General features: G+C 39.6%; 1 protein-coding gene across 2 annotated transcripts in view; it reads right to left on the bottom strand.

Moving 5' to 3' along the window:
* GRIA1 (glutamate ionotropic receptor AMPA type subunit 1) overlaps nucleotides 1-15711 on the bottom strand; it is a 347675-nt gene that overhangs the window by 131749 nt on the left and 200215 nt on the right. For both annotated transcript variants that reach the window (XM_020978367.2, XM_020978364.2), the window contains exons 6-7: nucleotides 7659-7820; nucleotides 6738-6905 (exon numbers count right to left, since the gene is read on the bottom strand). In XM_020978367.2, coding sequence (XP_020834026.1) covers nucleotides 6738-6905; nucleotides 7659-7820 — 330 coding nt within the window. The remainder of the gene's footprint in view (nucleotides 1-6737; nucleotides 6906-7658; nucleotides 7821-15711) is intronic.

The raw sequence follows: 15711 nt of genomic DNA, 5'->3' as shown, positions 1-15711 counted from the left end.
AGAAGAATCAGTATGTGCTAAGACTAGTGTGTTAAGATGCAATTTCTACTAGCTCTCCTATGTTAAATTTTAGATGTTCTAACCATTCTATAGTCCTCGACCTTTCAGATGGATTTAGGGCTCTGTTTCATTGGCAGTTCTAGGCCACAGGTCCTCCAATTATGGACCTCCCAACTTTCTTATACCTTTGAGACCTCCTGTGTGATCTCAGACCTTTTCAGTTGAGATACATTTGTGAGTCATTGAACGACCATTACTTAAATCATTTACCCAGTGGTAGGCACTATGGTAGGCACTATGAAAGATGTAAAGTTTAGAAAAGACACTATCCCTGTTCTCATGGAGCTTGGTTTAGTGGGGGATGCAATTTGTAAAGATTTAATATCATTGCTACTATTGCCACTACTCAGAAGAACTGAAAATGAATATCATCCAGAGGGAAATGGAGAAGCCTATAGTGGGTGTGAATAGGATATGACATAACCAATGAGGAACTTTGAACAACAGTAGTAAAAGGTGTTATTAGTGAAATGTATGATGGGAAGAAAAGATGTGCTGGATACGTGGCAAAGGATAATAGGTGGACAGCTTGAGTGCTCCGTTGGCATCTTCATGATGTTAGGAGAAATTTAGAGAGACCTCTATCCCATTAGGTGGATCTCCTGTAGTGAATTCTTGGAAGGACATGAATAATAGCCACACACATGATGGACAGGAATGGATGGATTGGGATCTTCTTCAATGGAGGGACTGACCAAGTCAAACATCACAGATTAATTTGAGCATTTGAGTATTTTATTGCACACTATACAATAGTTAACATAATAACTAATTCAGAATAGAATAAAAACGAAGATAGGCAGGCCAAAAATTTATAAGTGAATTGGTTGGAAGAAAATATTTTTGACCAGGGGACAGATTTATGAAAAAGGTAGAATTTAAACTGGGTTTTGAAGGAAGATTTCGAAGAAAGGATTGGGGATGAAGGTGTAGTAGTGAGAAAGTGTGGTCTGTATTTGAGGGAGATGGAATAGGTTAGTTTGGCTAGAGAACAGAACGCCTGTAAAGCTGGAAAGATAAGGTGGTACTTCTCCACCCCAACCCTTGACATTTTACTTAAATAAATACATTATAGCATGTATATTGACGCTCCCTGCATCACCTCGGGCTCTTGGCTTTTCAGTCTCTTTAATTCCCATAATCTATTCCTTTATTCCTTCATAACTGCCTAGAGAGATGGTCATGCTTATGCTCTCATCATCACCCCCAGATTTTCTATTGTCATCATCAAGAACTCAGAAAATTAATTGATTAATAATAACTTCCTATGTTTTCATTTTTCTTTTCTTAAGCTTTATAATTCTCATCTTTTCTTATGCATTATCATTCCAAAATTCATTTTGGTCCTCATTATGAAAAGTCCAGTTCTTTCGCCTCTCTGTACTTTCCAGCACTGCATTCCTTTCTGGGACTTCATTGACTTCCTTTTGTAATCTTGAGCCTATAGTTAATCAATTCAACATGACACTGTTCTCTACTCTCAAATCCCTTGCTCCCATGCCCTTTTATTACTCATGTTTTGCAAAACTACAGTTCTAGAGTATTTCCACCACCTGCCTCTTCTGCTCCTACTTGTATGTTACTGAATCCTGGTGAAAGAAGTTACAGAGCAGTGTTGACTACAAATTTATGATACTTAACCTCAACAGGGCCCTTATTATAACAAGGCAGTCCTTTTAACTCTTCTCTAATTGATTTTCTATCACACTCACCACAGTGACTATTACAAACTTTTCTCTCCTCACATTTCCCACAGCACCCCTCTCTCATATCCTTAGTAGAGGACTTGACCTCATATTTTATTGAAACAGTAGAGGCCATTCTTTTCATTTCCTCTACATCTCAAAATCCATTCACTGCATCCTCCATTGTCTCTTCTTTTACTCCACTCTTTGATAAAGAGTTTGCCCTTCCCACCTAGGCCAACTCCTCTACTTGTACTCTTCATCCCATTCCCTCTCATGTCCTCTGTCAAGCATGGTACTTACAATCATCATTTTATCTCTTGTCTTTCTCTACTGATTTCTTTCCTAATGCCTACATTTGCCCATATTGCATTTATTTAAAAAAAGGGAAAAAAGGCATGTCACTAGACCAAGTCTATTATCCTGTATCATTCTTTCCTTTCATAGCCCTGCTTCTAAAAACAACAACCACAAGAAATCTACAATCATTACTTCCACTGCATCTCCTCTCATTCTCTTCTAAAGTCACTATTATCTGGCTTTTGATCCAACAATTTTTCTCTCCAAAATTACCAATGATCACTTAATTGCCAAAACTGATGACCCTTTCTCAATGCTGATCCTTCTTCACATCTCTGTAACAGTTAACACTCCTGACTGCTTCTCTTCTTAGATACTTCATTCTCTAGGAATTCCCATCACTGCTTGCATTTAGTAAATGTTTACAGATTCATAATATAGATTCTTTTCCTAACTGTGTGATAGCCTCATTTGCTGGATTATCATCCACACTGTGCCCTTTAACTGTATAGGTACCCTGAAATTCTGTCCTGGGCCCCCTTCTCTTTTCACTCTATAGTAACTCACCCACTACTATGAGTTCAATGTTCACCTTTATACAGGTGATTCTCAGATCTATACATCTAGAAAGACTGGTGCACAGTTTTTCTCCTGGCCCAGTGTCACAAAATCTGGCCTCAGATACTTTTTGGCTGTGTGACCTTTGGTTGAGTTGCTTAACCTCTCTGTGTCTCATTTTCCTTAGCTATAAAATGAGGGTAATAATGCAACCTACCTTGCAGGGTCATTGAGGGGATCAAATGAGATAATATTTGTAAAAATTGTTGCTTAGCACAGTGCCTGGAACATGTAGGCATTATAACACTCACCCCCTCTCTCCCCCACCAATACCAACTGATTATTAGATATTTTGCACTAGCTATACTAGGAAATGAAAACTCAACATTTCCAAAAACAGCAATAATCTTTCCCTCAAATCTGCTCCTCTTCTGAACATTCCTATTTCTTCTGTCCAAGGAAGCCCCATCCCTCCAGTAATGAAAGGTTCACAACCTCGGAGTCATACTTGACTCATTATCTCACCTGATACATCTAATCAGTTGCCAAGTTTCATGAATTGTGCCTCTGCAGCATCTCTTATATTTACCCCCTCTTTTCCATTCATGTAGCCATTCTCCCAGACCACCTCTCCCAGACCACCTCACCCTCAACACTTCTCGTCTGCAGTATTGAAATAGCATTACAATTATTCTCCATACCGTTAGTTTTCCTTTCCCCCAATCCATCCTTAACATGGATGTCAAAGTGATATTCTTAAAGCACAGGTGTGGTTATGTCACTTCCTTGCTAAATTAAGTATAGTGGCTTTCTGTTACCTTTAGGATTAAATACAAATTCATCTGTCTGGTATTGAAAGTCCTTTACAACCTGGTTCTAACTTGCCTTTCCAGATTGATCATACGTTACTCTCTTTCATGCACTTTCTCTGGTCCAGCCAAACTGTCGTTATCACTGTTCCTTGCACATGACAGTCCAGCTCCCATCTCTTTGCCTTTGCATAGGCTGCTACTTCATGCCTGCAAAGTGCTCCCTCCTCACCTTCGCCCTTTAGAATTCCTAGCCCCCTTCAAAGCTCAGCTCAAGGGCTATCTCCTACATGACTCCCTTCCTGATCCTCTACCAGTTCTTCCTCAGATTACCAGGTGTTTTCTATACTTACTTTGTGTATACAATGTTTTTATGTGTACATTACTTTTATCTATAAAACATATGCTCTCAGAGGGCAAATAATGTTTCATTTATTTATTTTTTATTTCTAGTACCTGAAACATAGTAGTCACTTAAAAAATGCTTGTTGATTGATAGCAGATTGTGGAGGGCCTTGAATGCCAGGGAGAAGTGATTGGACTTAATTTGGTAGGCAAAGGGGAGCCACTAATAACTTGAACTGAGAAATAACATGATGAAAGTTGTGCATAAGATTATTCTTGCAACAGCTAAAAGGGTGGAGGGAGGAGAAAGGGAGGAAAGAAGGACTATTTGGAGGCTACTCCAGCAGTCTATGTGGATCTGGAATAGAATGGTCACAATAGGAATAGAACAAAGGAAGTGGGTTTGATAAGTCTTTTGAACCATCTGAACTTCTTAATATGTTCCATCTTGGTTAAATGTTAGAATTATAGTTAGAATGGTGATACCAGAGCCCCTGGACTTAGTGACCTGTGATCTGGTGTTGTGGGACTCTGATCATTGTTTCTTAAGCTGTAACAAAATGGAATAGGGCCCCTTAGCGGTGTAGTTAGCTCTCCTGTCAGGATCACCATTTGTCAAGGATTTCTGAGGCGGGGTGGTTCTTCCTTTCTCTTTTCATAAGAGTAAAGCTATTATCATAAGCAATGAGGCCAGTAAGACAATTGAATGGGGAGAGGTCACAGTCATGCATGGGATGTCATAATGGTCAGCACTTGCCACAAGTGGTCTGTGTTTTATGGCCTGTGAACCCTAGACTGGGAGACGAAAGCAAACAACTCTGTCACTCCAGGTACTTGGGCAAGATCAATGAACACAGAATATCACAGGTCAAAGGACTTTACAACAGAGAATATCAGAGCTGGAAGTGACCTGAAAATGTAAAATGCCAGAGCTCATTTTTGCAGAGAAGGAAACTTTGGATCAGAGACCTTGAATGAATTATTCAGTCACACAGCTAGTTACTGGCAGAGGTGAGACTGGATCCAGGTTTCTTCAGAACTTGCACTCTAGTGATCTTTCTACTACCTCACTGAACTAACTTTCCAATTCAAAGATCACAAATTAAGCTCTATATTCATATGAGAGCATCTTTAAAAAAACTGAAAAAGTAGACATCAGTTTGTGGTGATTCAGGAGCAGTCCAGTGTGGCAGCAAAGAGATGGCTGGGATGACTTATGTTAGCTTCTTCTATCTCATTTTATGATGGACAGTGACTTAGTATAACAAATTCTTCCTTGATCAGCGTGGTCGTTGTATATATGATCCGTATCCTTTTGGTCCCAGAGGACATACCCACATTTTCTCTATCACTTAATGCAACCCAGTCAATCACAGTAGAAATGCAGAGCAGCTGCTGCTGAACTCCCTAGGGGCCATAGTTGCTGGAACCATGGAAAGTGAAAGAAAGTGAAACAGAAATATTTACCAAATTTGGCTCCTCATTCAAAAACCCTCATCTCCTCCTTAGGGAGCCAAGCTCTACCTCTGATAAATGTAGTCTTGTGAACAGACTCCGAGTACAGTCACCTAAAGACAGAGGTGATTGTCCATCAAGTGTGGTTTGATAGAGACCAGAAACTCAATCACAGAATCCTGGAATTGGAAGGGACCTTGGAAGCCTTCTGGTCCAATCCTTACCTGAATAAGGATTCTGACTATTACATACACAGGAAGCAGTCACCTAGCTTTTGCTTCAGGATATTCTTTGGAGGAGAAGCCACTGCCTTCAATGGCAGCCTTTTCTACTTTTGGATAGCTTTAATTGTAAGAAAAAACTTTCCTAACATCAAGATTAAATCTTTCTCTGCAAATTTCATTCATTGATCCTGATTTTACCCTCTGGGGCCAAACTGAACAAGCCTAATCCTTCTTCCCCATGACAGCGTATCATATACGTGTACACAATTCTCATCAACTAAATCTTCTCCAGACTAAACATTATAAATACCTCTGACTGATCTTCATCCCGACCACTCCATTCTAAAAGAGCAACTGATGACTACCTCTGTAATGGGCACTAGTTAGTGGTAACATGAAAAATGAAACAGAAATATTTGCCAAATTTGGCTTCCCATTCAAAATCCCCAATCTCCTCCCTCAGAGTGTACCTCCTCCCAAATTCTCCCCCTAATCCCAAGCCCAGCCAATAATAGTACTTGTCATTCTCCTATTCTTGATTCATTACTTTGGTTACTCATGCTTTTTTCTGTCTAATATTCTTAAAAAAATTCTCTAGGAGAAGAGAAAGACATTTAGTGTCCAGAACAAAAATTCAACTTTAGCCTGCCCTAGTTAGTATGTCTAAAGAACTGTTTTCTGTTCTGGGCATCAGATTTTAGGGAAAGCATTGATTAGTTAAAGAAACTGGAGGTGTTTTGTATGATGAATAGAAGACCTGGAGGGATATTACGGTTGCCTTTCAAATAGCTTAAAGGCTGATCTGGGAAAGAAGAATTCAACATTTTCTGATTGGCCTTAAAGAACAGAACTGAGACCAATGGGGGAAGTTCCAGAAAGGCAGATTTCAGCTCAATATAAGAATCTACTTTCTCACTTCCTAACTGTAAGTTGTTAACAATAGAACTAAATTCCCAAGTGAAGCTGGATGACTACTCACTGGACATGTTGGAGAAGGGAATTAATCCATCAGGCAGGGCATCAGACTTAATGACCTATGTGGTACTTTCAGCTCTGAGATTTTTAAGTTTCAAAACATTTCAATAGTACAAGCCATGACAAGGTATTACAGCATAAGCTATTTAGCTTTTTTTTTCTATTAACCCTATTAAGGCTGGCAGAAGCAAATTTGCAACCCTTTGGCCACTACATTTCTCCAACATGCATGGCATGTTCTTACCTGAACGAAATTCTATCTGCATGTTGTTCTAAAATCCTGAAACCACCCCTAGAACAGTAGCAGCCTTTTTCTTTTTCCTCACCTGCTGTAGAGCCCTCTGGATGTCAATCCCTTGGCCCCAGGGCACAGCTGGATTGGCCAAGCAGTCCCCAGCATTTCCCCTGCGGGAGATATCAATACGCTGCTTCCTCAAGCTCTGGAAGGCCTCCGCCATCACCCTAACACCATCATATGTCAGTGCCGAGGTATACTGGGAAAAAGAACAAAATATTGTTATGTGTGTGGGGGTTTTGGATTATGAAAGCTATTCTAATACAAATTATACAGCCATGAGTTAATTGAATTACAAGATTATAGATGTAGAGCTGGAATGGATCTCAGAAGCCATCTGGTTCAACCATCTCATCTTACAGATGAGCAAAAAGAGGCCTAAGGATTTAAACCCAGGACCTCTGACCCCGGGGCCAGCTCTCTGTCTTCTGTGATATACTGCCCCCTGAGAATAGGAAGTAGGTAATCAAGGGAACCAGGGAATCTTTTAAAGATTAGATTTTAAGAGCTGCAAGGAACCTTAGAGATGGTCTGGTCCAATCGCCTAATATTTCAGGTGAGGAAATTGAAGCTGTCAGTGTAGCTTATAAGCAAAAGAATCAGTGTGGTTTTAGTGGACAAGGCACCATACTTGGGAGTTAGGAAGACCTGGATTCAAATCCTACTTCAATCTTCTTGCAGTGTTCTTTCCAATATAACACTCTGCCTCCTAACCCACAAATGTTAAGCTGTCCATGAGTAATTGAGACTTGATGGACTTCTTACAAGAGTGAGCTAAAAGAGTTAACAAGAGTTAACTCACGATTGACCTCTCTATGAGATAGCCTCACTGAAGAAAAAACGATCTGGATGATTTTCTCAGGCACAATAGCATTAGACTTACAAGGATGAAACCTGTCTAGGATGACAATGAAGATCTGCAGCCTCCTTTCTCACACTCAGAACCACTCACTTTCGGCTTCTTCCAGTCAACACGGGTATGATCACGGACATCATTGTTTTTCCACTGTTGTAATATCTTGGCGGGGATGGTGTCGGTGTAATTTACCAACTGGAAACCAGTCACGTTGGCACCACTCTCCTTGAACTTAGCCAGATCCATGTCCATGAAACCCTGTGGAAGGGGAGGGAGGGGGAAAAACAAACCCACAGGGTTAGAACATATAGTCCTGGATTAACTGGTTCATTTAGCAATATTTAAAAAAAGTCAGAGGGGAAAGGGGAGAAGAGGGAACAAATATATATCAAGCACATATTATGTTCCAGGCACCGCTAAGCACTTTGCAAACATCTCACTTGATCTTCCCAATAATCTTGGAAAGTAGGTGTTATTATTGCTTCTATTTTACAGCATAGGGAACTGAGGCACACAGAGATGAAGTTACTTGCACAGGGTCACAGCTAGGAAGAGCTGGAAGGAATCTTAGAATGTGTGATGTCAAAATTGGGGAAATAAAACTTAGGACATGCACTGGTTTAGAAACTTCATGTGACACTAGAGTGCACAGAAGACATGACAAGGTTTTGCAGCATAAATTGTTTTAGCTGTTTTTTTATAGTTAAACCTCTTAAGGCTGGTAGAAGCAAATATACAACCCTTTGGCTACTGCATTTCTCCAATAACAGTGAGTTCTGGCATCCCATATTTTACAGGAAGGCTTTTCTAACCTCTTTCAATTCTAGCACCTTCCCTCTGTTAATTATTTCCTGTTTAACTAGTATGTAGCTTGCTTGTACATATTTATTTACATGTCGTCTCCCCTATTAGATTGTAAGCCCCTTGAGGTCAGGGATTATCTTCTTCCTTTTTGCATCCCAGTTGCTTAGCATAGGTGCTTGAGCAACGTTTATTGATTGAGTGTTTGTCAGAACCAGAGGGAAACCCAGAACACAGAATGGCATTTTAGATTTTATTTCATATAAGGGATTTTAGATCATATAACAGAATTGGACTAGGGCTCAGGAACTTTGTGTTCTCGTCTCGGTTCTGCTTTGTACTTGAGACACAACTTCCCTGTGTCTCTGTTTTTCCCTCTGTAAAGCAAGGATGATGGACTCAGTGATCTCTAAGGCTTCCAGCTCTAACATTCTGTGAACTGATTTTTGGTTCCCTAGGAAATACGGTTTTGTGATGAATGAGTTCCTTACATAACTGAGTAAATTCTGGCTTTCTGACCTCCCAGAACCTACTCAGCATTTCATGCCACCCAGTGTGAGTAATGAATAGGCAATACAGGATGATGCTTTGTGTGACATCTTCATTCACACAAGATGGAGCTGGCCCCAAGTGTTGAGGCCTACCAGATTTTATAAAGTTTAAAGCTCCTAGGGACCTTTAAGGTTATTGAGTCCAGGTCTCTGGTTATATGGATGAGGAAAATGAGGTTTAGAAGTGATTTGCCTAAGGTCATAGCTCCAGTAAACAGAATATTAGCACTAAGGACCTCTTCACAACTGTCCTCTTTTCATTTTCTCAGGACAGTCCTTAACCTTTTCTGTGTCCCGGACCCCACTGAAAGTCTACTGAAGTCTACAGACCCTTTCTTAGAATAATGATTTAAATACATAAAATAAACTACAAATGATTATAAAAAAACAATTATATTTAAAAAAACAATTATCAAGAAGGTGGCCTAGTGAGGTGGAGAAAAGGTAGCAACTTGCCTGAGCTCTCCCCCAAACCCTTCTGAACACCTTTAAATAATGCCATAAAACAATTCCTGGAGCAGCATGACCCATAAAAGGACAGAGCGAAGTAATTTTTTCCAGCCAAAGCCAATTTAGAAGGTCAGCAAGAAAGGTCTGTCACACCTGGGTAGGAGTGGAGCATAGTAAAGCTCAGGCCATGCTAACACAGACTGGGTCCCAGTAAACCAGGAGAAGGCCTTGGGAACCACAGACAGTAATGAGCTTGAACTACTAGTCAGAAGGAGATTACAGGTGTCTCTTTGCTGGCACGGAGGCAGGATTCTGTTGCTTTGCCCATACTTGGATCTGGGTCACAGGCCTGGGCTGAGGAGGAGCACTTGCATAGCAGAGCTTGGGGCAGCAGTAGAGAAGGAACCCTCATTACAGTTCCAGGCAGAAAAAAGTGCTTGTAGTCACTCACACACCACAGACTAGGCCAGAAGAGCAGTAAACACCCCTCCTTAGATCACAGTACCTTGGAAGAATGGGAAACTTAAAGGTCCCTAGAAGTATTTTTGAAAACAGCTGCACAAAACCTCAGAGACTTGGTTCCCAGGTGTATCCCCCACCCTGGAAGTAGAGCCTTACTTTAACAAGCAGTTAAAAGTCAAGTAATAGGTTGGGAAAATGAGCCAATAACAGAAAAAAAAACCACCTCTCATATAGAAAGTTATTATGGTAACAAGGAAGATCAAAACACATACTCAGAAGAAGACAACAAAGTCAAAGCTACTCCATCCAAAGCTTTCAAGAAAAATATGAATTGGTCTCAGGTGATGGAAGGGCTCAAAAAGGATTTTTAAAATCAATAGGAGAGGTAGAGGAAAAATTGGGAAGAGAAATGAGAGGGATGCAAGAAAATCATAAAAAAATGAGTCAATAGCTTGGTAAAGGAGACACAAAAAATATTGAAGAAAATAATACCTTAAAAAACAAACTAGGCCAAATGGTAAAAAGATGTACAAAAAGCCAATGAGGAGAAAAATGCCTTAAAATGCAGAATTGGCCAAGTGGGAAAAGAGGCACAAAAATTCACTGAGGAAAATGATTTTTTAAAAATTAGAATGGAGTAAATGGAAGCTAATGACTTTATGAGAAATCAAGAAACAATAAAACAAAATCAAAAGAATAAAAAAAGAAGATAATGTGAAATGTCTTATCAGAAAAACAACTGACCTGAAAAATAGATCCAGGACAGAGAATTTTAAAATTATTGGACTACTTGAAAGTCATGATCGAAAAAAGGGCCTAGACATCATCTTTCAAGACATCATCAAGGAAAATTGCCTTGATATTCTGGAGCCAGAGGGTAAAATAGAAATTGAAAGAATCCACTTATCACCTCCTGAAAGAAATCCCAAAATGAAAACTCCTTGGAATATTGTAGCCAAATTCCAGAGCTCCCAGGTCAAGGAGAAAATATTACAAGCAAACAGAAACAAACAATTTAAGCCACAGTCAGGATAATTTAAGATTCAGCAACTCCTACATTAAATGATCAGAGGGCTTGATTATGATATTTCAGAGGGCAAAGGAGCTAGGATTACAACCAAGAATCACTTACCCAGCAAAACTGAGTATAATTCTTTAGAGGAAAAAATGGACATTCAATAAAATAGAAGATTTTCAAGCATTCTGGATGAAAAGACCAGAGCTGAATAGAAAATCTTACTTTCAAATACAAGACTCAAGAGAAGCATAAAAAGGTAAACAGGAAAGGGAAATCATAAGGGACTTATTAAGGATAAACTGTTTACATTCCTACATGGGAAGATGATACTTGTAAGTTATAAGAACTTTCTCATTATTAGGATAGTTAAAAGGAGTATACATAGAAAGAGGGCAGGTTGTATATGTAGGTTGAATATGAAGAAATGATATCAAAAAAAATTAGGGGATAAGACAAGAATGTACTAGGAAAAAGGGAGAGGTAGAATGGAGTAAATTATCTTACATAAAAGAGGCAAGAAAAGCTTCTACAGTGGAAAGGAAGAGGGGGAAGGTGAGGGAGAGCGAGTGAACCTTATTGTCATCAGAATTGGCTCAAAGAGGTAATAACATTCAATTTTGGTATAGAAATATATTTTCTCATGCAGGAAAACAGAAGGGGAAGGGGATGGAGGGTGATAGAAGGAAGGGTAGATTGGGGGAGAGGGTAGTCAGAAGCAAAACACTTTTGAAGAGGGACAGGGTAAAAAAGAGAGAGAGAATAGAATAAACAGTAGTGGTGAGAATAGGGCGAAGCGAAATACAGTTGCCAATAGTAAGTGTGAAAAAAATTTTGAAGCAAGTTTCTCTGATAAAGGCATTTCTTAAGCATATGGAGAACTGAGTCAAACTTATAAAAAATAAGAGCCACTCCTCAATTTATAAATGATCAAAACTTATGAAGTTTTCAGACAAAGTAATCAAAACTATCTATAGTCATATGAAAAATGCTCAAATCACTATTGATTACAAAAATGCAAATTAAAACAACTCTGAAGTACCACTTTATAACTACTAGATTGTCTAATATGACAGAAAAAGAAAATGACAAATGTTGGAGAAGATGTGAGGAAATGTTGATGGAGTTGTGAACTGATCCAACAATTCTGGAGAGCAATTTGGAACTATGGCCAAAAGGCTAAAAACTGTGCCTACACTTTGACCTAGCAATACCACTACTAGGTATGCATCCCAAAGAGATCATAAAAAGGGAAAAGGACCCACATATACAAAATATTTGTAGCAGCTTTTTGTAATGGCAAAGAATTGGAAATTGTGGGGATGCTCATCCATTGGGGATGGCTGAACAAAATGTGGTATATGAATGCATTATAATACTATTGTTTTATATGAAATGATGAGTGGGCAAATTTCAGAAAAACCTGGATTTGCATGGACTGATGTTGAGTGAAGTGAGTACAAACAGAAGAACATTGTACACAGTAACGACATTGTGCGATGATCAACTATGATAGACTTAAGCTCTTTTCAGTAATACAACAATCCAAGACAATTCCAAATGACTCATGATGGAAAATGCTATTGACAGCCAGAGCAAGAACAATGCAGTTTGAATGCAAAAAGAAGCACACTACTTTCACTTTTTTTGTTTTTTCTTTCTCCTGCTTTTCCCTTTTGTTGTGATTCTTTTTTTTCCACAATTTGACTAAGGTGGAAACATATTTAATATGATTGTACATGTATAACCTATACCAGATTGCTTGCTGTCTTGTGAAGGAGGAAGAGGAGAGAGGGAAGGAGAAAAATTTGGAACTCAAAATCATATAAAAATGAATGTTGAAAACTATCTTTACATGTAATTGGAAAAAAACCAAAATACTATTAAGTGGAAAAAACACAATTATCAAAATATTAAAAGAAAAGTTCACAGACTCTAGGTGAAGAAACTCTCTAAGTCTAGGAGGCCATTAAGAAGTGTTTTCATGTTCTGGAGTTAAAACACACACAAACACACACACACACACACACACACACAGAGGCATCTTCATCAGTTACCTAGGTGGCACAGCAGATGCAATGCTAGATTCAGAGTCAAGAAGATCTGAGTTTAAATTTGATCTCAGGCATTTACTAGCTGTGTGACTCTGAGAAAGTTACCTCACCTCTGCCTTGATTTCCTTACCTGTAAAATGAATAATTAATAGCACCTACTTCCTAGGGTTGTTGTGAGGATAAAATGTGATGATATTTATAAAACACTTTGCAAAGCTTAAAGTGTTATATAAATGCTAGCTGTTATTAACATGCTGAGGAGGAGTTTGGCTTTGGAATTGTCACTTCACTAGCATTAGGAAGAGTAACAGAAATACCGAAGGAATAACAGTCACAAATCAAGACTGCTAAGTCAACAGGAGTTTCAACTATAAAGCTTAACTGTATCACTAAACATCTACATGACCACAGACAAGTTTCTCTCCATCTCTGGGTCTCAATTTCCACATTTGTAACATAAAGGGATTTGAACAGAATCAACAGTTCTTAACCAGTAGGTCTATGAACTTAAAAAATATTGATAACTGTATTTTAATATAGTCAGTTTTTTTGTAATCTTAACTGTTTACTTCCCTTGATGTAAATGGCAACTCATCCATAACTAACAGTATTAGAAAATTGCCTGCGGATACTGAGAGATTTCCCGGGGTCACACAGCTAGTATTTGTCAGAGATGGGACAGAAACCCCAAGAATGAGTTTTTCCTAGCTCAGGAGGGAGATAGCTGCAGGGATTAAAGTCATATTCCATAGGCGTCAGTGGGAGCCAGAAGGAATCTCTACCAAGTATCCCTCTTCTCCAGCTAGCTCTATCATGAAATGGAAAATGAATGTGCTCTGGCCCTCCAGGAATCCAAGAAAAAAATGACTGCTACTCTTCCTATTTGGATGCTGCTGCTAAAAAGGATTGGCAAGGAAGAGGGCAGGGATACAAAAAAGGAAAAAAAGGCACCATTGTCCTTGAATGTTATAAATGGTCTGACCAGGACTTTAAATGAACCTGAGAAGAATTGGAGTAATGTAAAGCAGAAAGTGAAGAATACCTGACTGAGCTAGACTGTGACCCAAGTTCTTCCCTAATTACATAGAATAAATGGTATTCACCTTGGACTTTCACTGACCCTGCTTCTGAATACCCAAATGGAAGCTATTTTTTGTTGGGACCCAATAGGGCCCCAGGATCAATTATTTAATCCTATGTTTGGCATTCAGAGCTTCATAACCTACCTCTCTCCTACCTTTCCAGTCTTCTTACACTTCCCCCATCTTTCTTCCCCTTCCTCCCCATCTTATACCACATATTCTTTGATCTAGTGATACTGGACTCCTTAACGTTCCTTGAACAAGACACTCCACCCCTGGATGACCCTGAGTATTTTCACTGACTGTCCCTCTTGCCTGGATTACTCTTCCTCAGCTCTCTGTCTTCTATTTTCCTTCAAGTCCTGTGAAAACACCACTTTCTACAAGAAGCTTTTTCCTATCTCTTTCATAATTTCTTGATTCCTCATAGAGTCATTAGTTTCCATTTGCTCCCTTCTAATTTTTAAGGGATTATTTTCTTCAGTGAGCTTTTGGACCTCCTTTTCCATTTGGCCAATTCTGCTTTTTAAGGCACTCTTCTCGTCATTGGCTTTTTGGACCTCTTTTGCCATTTGGTCTAGTCTATTTTTTCAGGTATTATTTTCTTCAGCATTTTTTAGGTCTCCTTTAGCAAGCTGTTGATTTGTTTTTCGTGATTTTCTTGCACAACTCTCATTTCTCTTCCCAATTTCCCCTCTACTTCTCTCAAAATCATTTTTGAGGTCTTCCATGGCCTGAGACAAATTTGTATTTTTCTTGGAGACTTTGGATATAGGAGCTTTGACTTTGTTGTCTTCTTCTGAGTGTGTGTTTTGATCTTCCTTGTCACCAAAGTAAGATTTTATAGTCTGAGTTTTTTCTTTCTGTTTGCTCATTTTTCCGGCCAATTACTTGACTTTTTAACTCTTTATTAAGGTAAGGCTCTGCTTCCAGTGTTGAGGGAGCACTGTCCCAAGCTTCAGGGTTTTTGTGCAGCTGTTTTCAGAGCTACTTCTAGAGATCTGTAAGTTTTCAGTTCTTCCAAGGTGGTACAATCTAAAGAGAGGTGTTTACTCCTCTTCTGGCCTGTGCTCTGGTCTGTGAGTGACCACAAGCACTCTTTTCTGCCCTGAAACTGTGAGGAGTGTTCCTTATCTACTGCTGCCTCAAGCTCTGCTATGCAAGTGCTCCTCCTCAGGCCAGGACTGTGACCCAGATCCAAGTATGGGCAAAGCAACAGAATCCTGCTTCTGTGCCAGCAAAGAGGTCCCTGTTATCTCTTTCTGATCAGTTGTTCTATCCCCTTGCCATCTGTGGGCTGAGAGCTCTGTAAGTAGTCACTGCCATCACTGCCCTGAGGCTGCACTGGGGCTAGGGCTGGACTGTGGTCCTCTCTCACCCAGGGCCAACAGAAGTTTTCCACTGACCTTCTAAATTGTCTTTGGTGCTTGTGGGTTGAGAAGTCTGGAAACCACCACAGCTGCCAGAGATTCAGTTCCTCAAGGCCTGCTCTAGGTTTTCTGAGGCCAAGTCTGTGCTGGCATGGCCCATGCTGGACTACGCTTCTCTCATAGCCTGGTGCAACAGACCTTTCCCATCAATCCTCCAGGTTGTCTTGGGCTTTTCACTCTGTCTTTTTGTGGGTTCTGCTACTCTAGAATTTGTTTAGAGTAATTTTTGCAGGTATTTGGAGGGGTTTGGGGGAAAGCTTAAGTGAATCCCTGCTTTTACTCTGCCATCTTGGCTCCACCCCCT

This window comes from Phascolarctos cinereus, unplaced genomic scaffold, assembly GCF_003287225.1.
Source record: "Phascolarctos cinereus isolate Bilbo 61053 unplaced genomic scaffold, phaCin_HiC Scaffold_2;HRSCAF=192, whole genome shotgun sequence".
Classification (NCBI taxonomy): Eukaryota; Metazoa; Chordata; class Mammalia; order Diprotodontia; family Phascolarctidae; genus Phascolarctos; species Phascolarctos cinereus.
This window is presented reverse-complemented; position numbering and strand designations above follow the sequence as displayed.